The following is a 9,983-nucleotide window of genomic DNA, read 5'->3' as shown; positions in this document are numbered from 1 at the left end:
TTACTCGTCAAATACATGCTAAAAACATTGACAAATATGAAACATTTAATTATCTTATTGTTATGGAAGGATTAACAATCGCAATAGTGTTATAAAATTGCAACTAAATGAATAACAGTTCAAATTAAAATACAAAAATATACATATCCTTGTACGCACTGTAAAAATATTTGACTGCGAGTTATAAATTATTACAATAACGTTTGACATGCAAAAAATTTTATAGTGCAGCGACCGGACAGGTTAACAATTATACAATCAAAATATTTTAAGTGATAAAAATAATCGGTTACACATACATACATTTTATTCCTTTGATTTATTACAGAAAACTACTAATTTACATGAACGTTTTAATAAATATTTTAGGTAAATTAAACATTTTTTACTGTTAATTCAAGCTAATTATTAGAGGATAAATTGAACAGCGACCGAGTACATTTAATTATAATTGTAATACATGTTACTGTACCATCTAAACTGTTTTCTATAGTAAGTCCTATATGGATCACCGTATGATATCATCAGGCGGTTCAGACTTAAGCCTTTCCAGTCTTCGATGCTCAATTTACAAACACTAAATTACTGATAAAAATAATATTAACTCATCGGCTCCATTTAATTATATACATTATAACTAATAAATATTTAACAGATAGAATATAAATAAACGCATAAGTTATAAGCGAATCCGTCTCACTTATCTCTTAAAAATAACAATCATATTTTTACACATTAATCTTTGCTTACTGTCGGTGCAGTAATCTTTTACAAACACCTAAAGGTGTATACAATTAAACAGTGACTATACTAAAATAGTATAGGTATTACTACCGTGTGGATGAAAACATTCAAGCATTGACGTGCATCAGTATGATAAACAAAAGGTAAAATTGAAAACCAAACAAAAATAAATTACCATAAAATTAAAAGTTTGTAATATACATCGACATCATTCGATCGTTAAAGAAACATTTTTACACTTAAAATACAGTTATCAGGATAAAATATAAGATTTCATGGTTTGTCAAATATTTTTCTTTTTTCTGATAAGTCAGTAATGATTTAAAATGATACACCGTGATGAATGCACAGTGATCTTTTCATTATTTATTCCTATTAATACTCGATAGGAATAAATAATAGCTACATTATATTAAACAAGTTTACATTCTAAATTACATGTATACTTATGATGCTATTTTTCTTACTCCACTCGAGTGAATTTCTAATAAATATATAAAAAGTAATATCAGAGTTTTCGTCCGAATTGCTATCACAGGTTTTTATTTTTTCTTTCACTTTTTACAGTTATTCATTCAAAAGTGACCTCTCCAGTATAATAATTTGTATCTAATACTACAAAAAATTCACACTATACTATAAACATTAATTTTCATTAAGGACAAAAATATGACGGCAGTGTGCTAAAAACCATGACTATGCTGTATTTTAGCTCGATCATTCAGTATTCAGTTTTTAAAAAATTTCATTGTATATTTCTGATTAAAACTGATTTCCAACAGTGAAATATTTCAAACCATTTTAATGAAATGTTATACTGTACAATACAAAATGACTGAAAAATTCATTAATCAAAAAATTAAACTCAGTTGATAGATTTTTTTTACTTTTTGTTTTAAAATTACTTTTTCTTATCTTTAAAAAAACGTAAACAACAAAAACAAACCATTTCTTATTATTGCCTACTCTATCTTTTTCACTCTCACACACACACACACACCACACATATAAACGTTTGATCAACAGAAAACATGTAAAGAGAAGTAGGACCACACATATGAAACGAATGTGTTTAAATTTTCTCCAGAATTTAGTTTCAGTTTAATAAGTATGTAAGTGTCTTAACCTTTCTTGTGTCGATTCTCATTGTGATCGATGTGAGTTCATATTTCGAAAACCATCATCCCTCTTTTATTCGCCGTCTGTCTTCCCTATTAAATTATGATTAATTTTTAATTTGAAAGTTTTAAGTTATGTTTTATGAGGTCTTAATTGCTACTTACAGTATTTGTAATATAACCACATTATTATGTAATTTCTTGTTTTATATAAAAGCCCGACAGAAAAATACATAGTAGAATCTGTACACATTTATCTCGTGTCAATTATCTCTTGTGATAACACATCGTATGAGCTTACATAAATTGTATGAAGTAATTTTTCTTTACCCGTCTGAAGTTCATTATGTATTTATAAAATTATCACTAATAGTTAACTCCGCTAACCATCAGTGATGGAACATAATTCTTTATTGAAATTTTGAATACATATTACAACTAACTCGTTTCTGAGACAATTGTTTGCTTAGAAAAATCCCTTCTACTTCTTTTATTATTATTATTATTAATCTTTATGTTGACCTAGCACTTAGAAGAATGAAATTTAAAATTATATATATTACTTTTAGCGACAGAAGATATCATAGTTAAAATATAATAAAAAAAAATCTTTATCAGAGACAGGCGTTAACATTACTAAAGTCTGCGACTTTTCTCTGAACGATGTAACAATAAATCTTGATTTGAGATTCCAGGAAATATATCTTTAAAAGTCGATCGGTATCTTAATACGAATCGATAAAACGTATCACTTTTGTGATCCTTATTTTACGTTTAGTGAGTAAAAGCGATTTTATCGAGTAAAAAGACACATATTAGCAGAGTATACATTTTGTAGTCTAAGAACTGATTATCGATTTGACAATCTCTGAAAATTGTTAAGTCGATATTACTGATAAACAAAAGAGTGAAATAAATAACTATGTAAATGTGAACTACTTATGAGTAGTTCACATTCTATGAGTAATACAATCTATGGATTGTATTACATATCGGGATATTTTACTCTATACACAGATGTACAATAATTTTATCAAAAATAGAATCTTCGGTACGATAGAAAATATTTTTAAAAGTTAAGCTGTCGCTTCTGTTTTATATGTTTTCTGTTAATCGATCGTATTAATAATAATACATCAGACGATACGTTTAAATATATTTCAACGTATTATTTTTTTTATTTATATAAGCCATGGAATATTAAACACAAAGAATATTTTCTATCTTATCCCCTTTTTTAATGAGTGTTATTAGCACAGTTCTATCTGTGGTGTTATAAGAAATTATTTAAAAAAAGAAAAAGTAATTCTTTATTACCCTTATCGATTAAATATAATAATACGGAAGTAAAACTGATCGTTTCTTATTTACGCTAAGGTTTATAATATAAAAACGAACAAATAATAATCGTCTAAAAATGACACGAAAGTTTACGAATAATATTTATTCATTTATTCAGGTATATGTGTGTTGACCGGTTTAAAGAACCGATATCAAACCAAAAATAATCAAATTTACTTTAATGCGCTTATCCGTCAATTTTAGTTAAAATATTACTCCTGAGAAACCGTCAATCGATCCGCGTATACGATATCGGATAATTCGGTGGCATCTTAGAACTTCTTCTCTACTCACCTCTGTCTCCATCTGACGAGTTTAACGATCATTATCTTTTGCGGTTCTGTCTATTTGTCCTCTGATTCTAAATTAAGTAAAATAATATAATAAAAAAAATAGTATACGATTAACTCTATCGCAAATTTAATCTCGAGATCGAGTGCGTTTACTACCAGGTGAAATATTAAATCGGATGTCGTTTCCCTCTGAATTCTGTTTTCCAAAATATTTAATGATGTTATTATAAAACCGGAAAGACAGTGGCTTTAGAAATCGGTAATTTAGATGTATGTGCCGAAGATACGTTATCGTAGATCTTTTTCACCTCATATTACACGTAAAGTTCAATCGTTTTCACCGTTTAGAGAATGAAATTATCTCTTAAATCATAAAATTTAAAATTAAAAAAAAAAAGATTTTCACGATCGTTCGCAAGGTAGCAAAGTAGATGATGATCTACAAAGAGTAAGAGCACTAACTGAAAAATCTCTGTATGCGGCATCGAGAAGATTCGAGTGCTTTAGCCGAATAAAAGAAAATCCCTTAAAATCTTTTTTAAAAATAAACTCCCAGCGTTCAACATCATTAAATTCATTAAACACAGACTATAGAATGATATATAACGATTTATAGACCCCCATAAAATCATTAAAAACAACGTAATAAAATATACGCGTAAAACTGTACGCATCGATAACACGATAACAACCTTTATACTTTCTAACATGAATATAATCCTCTTGTGAATACACACAGTGTAAGTACATATTCGATTACCGTCTAAATATATACTATAAATACGGTAAGATCTGCGCTAATATAACTCGATAAAATCGATAAAACTTGACGTTTTTCAGATTCACTATTACCTTATTAAAACGATTTGATTACGGCTTCGACAACTGTGTATTTTTTAATACATAACGCTATATATATTCCGTATTATAATGTTAGTTATATTTACATTCGAATTCGGAACCTTTTCGTTCGGCGAGATATTTAAAAATATGCTCTGCATATTTACCGAGCCGAAGTCCCGTAGCCGTTATTTACCGATAGATTACTCCCCGTTTACGGTTTAATATTTACCTTTATAGTCCGTTTTCGGTTTCGGCTTCCTTCAAAAACAGTTGAGTTCGCTTACGGTTTATTCGTACAATATATATAATTTTTTCCGTGTACCGTACCGTAAAGGACTTCGGATCGGATTCGCTTTGTACGTACGCGAGTGACCGAATAAGAGTCGTATTAAAAAAAAATTTATCGAAGTTCAATTAATTTATTTATCAGATTTAACGATAAAACCGTACAATTAGCCACTTATATACGTAAAAAATTTACATACATAAAACAAACACAAAGAAAATTTACATAAATAGAACACACTCGAATAAGTCTCCGATCGAGAACATACAATATATAATCGAAATAATTTATAAATAATGCCGCGTAATTACTTTTATTTAATATTGAAACGAACTCGTGAAATTATAATCCATCGTAGTTATTTACAAATATATAAGTGAACATTTTTTTGGTCGATTAAACGGATGCGAAATCCGTTCATTACAGAACCGATGTAATAAGTTTTATCTCCTGCCAAGTTATTTTATCAGAATAAAATATAGTTACAGAACAGTATTTATTACCAGCTGTAATTCATACCAGAAAATAAGTCCCGTCTATATATTAACAGATATACTTTTACTTCATTACATACATAGGTTCTTATTTAGTTATCGGATATCTTTTCAGCAGTTTTTATCCGATTTTTTTCAAATCGGATAAAAACTCCGTTAATATAACTTAAAACGTTTTGACAGAACTAAGAACCACAGTGACATTTTATCGATTTATTTTACCGACGAGATACAGAACATTAATATAAAAGATAATGCCGGCATAAGAAACTATAATTTTCAAACGCATGAATTAATGATCGATACTACGAAAATTCTGGTTACGAATTCGGCCGCTTCAGAAATTCGTATGAAGTCTTTTGACGGTAAAACATGAGGAAAAAGATACAAGTTTTTAAAATTGGTATTAATTTTGTTGATAGAGCGTAAAAATAAGAAATTTTAAGAGCGATTGGAGAAGAAAAAAGTCTGTGGAAACGCCGTAAAAAGAAAGCCGCGATAGGCAGGCGGTGTTAAAGCATCCATGATTTGTGAATTCGGTTCTAGAAAAAAATGTAGAAGATAAAAACATAAATAAAGACGAAATTATAATATACTAAATAGGTCGGTTTTCTAATCGATACCAAGAAATTAGACCGCCTCCGATAATAATGTAAAAGAAATACATTACCGACCGATAAATTCGCAAACATCATTTTAGTTCTACGCGTTCACAGAGAAAAGAAAGCAATGGAAGGAAATAGATTAGGATGCTATTCAGAAGACTTTTGATTCGGATGACCGAACGGGTTACTGAAGATCAGTAAACGAAGTTGGCCGAAAAAATACTTGCAATTTAAAAATTATACGACCGATTGCAGATTTGCAGAGTTAAATAATGTATTATTTATTTTAGGCCTTGATTTAATTATCGATTCTCTCTATCGCATTACCGCGTGATTATCGAATCTAATTTCAGTAAATACAACATCGAATAGGCAGAACACTGCGCGTTAAAAATGTAAATTGTTTTATGAACGCTGATTTTTTAAACTGAAAGAAATATAATAGGACAGTTTTATTAATTTTACGGCAAACTTAATTAATGTAACTCTGTAAACCGTATACAAATAATTTTATTTTTAATTTATTTGATTCCAAACTTAATTTACAAAATTCGGTTACTATCGATTGAATTTCATCGTATCTTTTGCGATACGTAATTTTGCAGGATGATAATAATCAGCATTTAAAACAAGATAATATTTATCGTAATATTATCATTATCATCATAATATTTTTGAAAAACTACTTAAATGAATTTTATTTAAAATTATAACCCGATGATTACGTAAACGAACAAGACCAAGCGATAACTACGGTCGTGACAGATGGAAAAAGGATCACCGCATCGTTAATAAATTACTGATATCAGTTAAAAAGAATAATAGATGGAAGAAGAAGCAGTTTTCATTGATTTATACTCTCGACTCTCATAACACTGTATGTTAGAAATTTAATAATATTAAAAAAAAAATGATTGGATTTAAGTTTTAAATATTTACCTACAAGTTTAAAATCCATTAGAACAGTATTTTCATGATAAAATTATCATTATTATTATTAGTAATTACATAAAAATACACAGAAGATCGATTATAGTAAGCGATGGTCCGTGGTACGTTTATACCCTTAAAGATCGATTGAAGTATAATAAGGAAACGGATATAATAAAACGATGGAGGAATAAATATTACTCTTAAAAAAAAAAACAAAATATATAATCTCAAAAAAGATTTAAATAAAATAATTTGAACGCAATGATACATCAATTGTAAAACAATTTTTTAGGGATGTAGGATGTAGGGGGTATACCGAAATGAAACGACTAGCACTAGATAGGGAATCTTGGAGAGCTGCAGCAAACCAGTCAAATGACTGAAGACAAAAAAAAGATACATCGATTATCAAATATCAAAATTATCAGATATTCAATATTATCAAAATTATTTATATATCAATATTATCAAATATATTTATCGATTATCATTCGTGGAATTATTCCACGTTCCGAAGAAACTCATTCGTTGAACATCAATAGAGCATATTTTTTACCAGGTAAAGCGAGAAGAGATGAAAACCCAATATTTAACTTAACTTGTAGAATCTTAAAGGATAAAGGATATGTAAAATTACTTACGATAAACTTTTACGTATTATTACATTTTATTTAGTCGAGTTAAAATTAGATATGACCGGCTGTGACTGTAGTTAAATAGGTAAGTTACAAAAATAAACGGCGAATTATTAAAATACTAATGAAAGAATTATATAATTATCTATGTAGGGAACCATAACCTAAACGGTCGTACGAACAGCCTTTCCGAGAATAACGAGAATCCCTTGCCGAGCTTATGCGTTATAAAAGGTGAAGTGATTTTCCGCTCGTTTACATAACATTGATGCGTAATGATAAAACGGGTACAAAAATGGAATCTAGAGGAGATTTAAAATTACAAAAACAAAAACAGATAAGCTGTAAAAATTGTAACCGTACGATTACAAAAATGAAATCGATCTGATGTAACAACAGACACTTTTAAAGAGGATGGTCTGTATTCACACCTATGAAATATCTGCATATTGTCTCTTACACTACAGTAAAGTGGCGTGAAGTTTATGTCAGAAAAATCTATAATTAAAAAAACTGAACAGGATCGCACTATTGAAAAGAACCAAACGGTTGAAAAATACTGTTCTGATGGTTTAAATATAAAATAAAACGCAGAGGTCGAAAGCGCTTCATACATTTATTCGTGTATGTATATTTAAAGAGCGCTGACTGCACGCAGTAAGTAACGATCGAAATAATTGATCTTGTGCAATATTCTGATAATGTAGAAAATTAATATTTATCCGGATAAGATTCTTCTAAAATTTAGAAAAAAATTATTTGAAAATACAATTATGACAATATTTTTAACAAAAATAATAAATGTTAAAAACAAAATTAAGTAATTAATTACTGTCGGTCGTCTTTTCAACGTGTACTGCTATTCCGGAGACGAGCGACTAACGACTATGCGAGTAAAATAATCTAAAATAAAAGAGTTTATGTTTTCTATCTTCTACTTCGTTCCTAATATTTTCAAAAATAAAAGAAGAAATAAACGTAAAATATTTATTTTAGCTTTAGTTAGGGCTTTTATTGGATTTCTTAGCCCGCTAAAGATCTACTGTCACGTTGTGTATTGTAACTCATCTATTAAAAACAAAATAATTAAAATAATTGCAAAAAACAAAAAAACCAATGATTACAGAATTCTTAACCGAGCACTAAAGTGAAAATTAGAACAAACAGGCTTATTCAGACCGAATTCAAAATACTCTTTCGGTCTTATACTTTCCCCTCTTTTTCATTCGATTCATCTTTACCTTTACCCCAAAAATTATCGAATCTGCTTCGAGCTTTTTCAAAAACATCCGTCGCCAAAGATTTTCCTGCAGTCTGAGGTATAGAGGAAGACGTTTCAGGATTTTCTAAAACGTTATACTGCTCTTCACTACCCTCACATCCTTTAGTCGTCGTATGAGGAACGGGTTCGGCGGGATGGTAATCTTTACCGGTGTCGAAAGCGAAAGAAGGATCGTCGACACACTTAAGGGTCGTTCCGGTAACGGTCGATTCGTACGGTTTTACTGATTCTGGCGATGCTACCTGCTTTGAAGTCTTCTTCGAAGGACTGATGTTAGGATCCGAGACTGGAGAATTCCACCCTACAGAAAGTAAAACAAGGAAATAGAACCATAACACCCACAGCCGTGATAAAGATAAAGCAATCGTGATAAAGTTAATAATTAAATAATATAATAAAAATCTTCTGTTATACTTTACATGCACAAACAGATTCTAAGGCCGATCGCCATTACAGTTTTAATCGAGAAGAAATTATTCTATGTAATAAGCTACACGTGAAAATTTTTCGTGACAAAATCAGAAAATAAAATGACTTCTGATCGCGTCGTTGTACTGTCGACAATCATAACCTTAAATTCTACTTCTGTATTCATCAGAATAATGATGTACGATAGTTTGAGTCGTGCTTTTTTCTTTAGCGCTTAAAATTTATTCAAGATACGATCTTATCGTACTAAAAAAACGTTTTTCGAGTAGATTTTGTGTTAAATCAAGACTGTTAGTAGCAATAGGGTAATACCTTTAACCCCGATCAGACTTCAGTGAAATTTAATAATCCATCTAACCCTTTAAGGAATGTCGATCATTTAACTGTGAAGGGAACTTTTTAAGAAGATCTTTGTCTTCAAGGACGTTCAAAAGACGACATTAGTGGCAGAATAACACTAAATACGGAACTTTCAGACCGAAAAAATCTATTGCAGCTGAGATCGGCACATCGAAATCGATGTAATAAATATCCGTTATATAAATCAGATCGAAGCCAAAAAAGAATTGTGTTTCTTTATTCTGCTAAAACAAGAATCGAGCTCCTGAACGGATAAAGAAGCACTGTCAGAATTTACGTGCAAAAAACTGAAAAATTTATCGTAGAATAGCAATATACTCGCAGAAGCGAGTATATTGCTGGGTAATTTCTGGGATAGGAATTCCAGAAATTATCTTTAATAAATTCTGCCGACAAAATATTAGAACGAATTGAAGGGATAAGAAATATAATTTACAAAGTTTTAGCGAGTTATTAAAAAGGTTTACTTTTATAAATGTTCATTCGTCTTTTTGGCGTAACTTCATTAAGTACAAAAAATACATTACGATCGACTGTCCATGAATTTTACGTTTACTCTTCTGCTCAGGAGAATAATGGTTTTACAAAAGACCATTAATTGAACTTAACCGTAAAATACG

At 29.7% G+C, this 9,983-nt stretch overlaps 1 protein-coding gene across 4 annotated transcripts in view; it reads right to left on the bottom strand.

Annotated features, from left to right (window-relative positions):
• Nucleotides 1-288: 288 nt before the first annotated feature.
• LOC142323486 (uncharacterized) overlaps nucleotides 289-9,983 on the bottom strand; it is a 207,888-nt gene continuing 198,193 nt past the window's right edge. For all 4 annotated transcript variants that reach the window (XM_075363199.1, XM_075363201.1, XM_075363200.1 and 1 more), the window contains one exon: nucleotides 289-8,875. In XM_075363199.1, coding sequence (XP_075219314.1) covers nucleotides 8,496-8,875 — 380 coding nt within the window. In that variant the 3' untranslated portion in view covers nucleotides 289-8,495. The remainder of the gene's footprint in view (nucleotides 8,876-9,983) is intronic.

Source organism: Lycorma delicatula, chromosome 4 (assembly GCF_047948215.1).
Source record: "Lycorma delicatula isolate Av1 chromosome 4, ASM4794821v1, whole genome shotgun sequence".
NCBI lineage: Eukaryota > Metazoa > Arthropoda > Insecta > Hemiptera > Fulgoridae > Lycorma > Lycorma delicatula.
The sequence above is the reverse complement of the archived record's forward strand: the minus strand, read 5'-3'. Positions and strand labels throughout refer to the sequence as shown.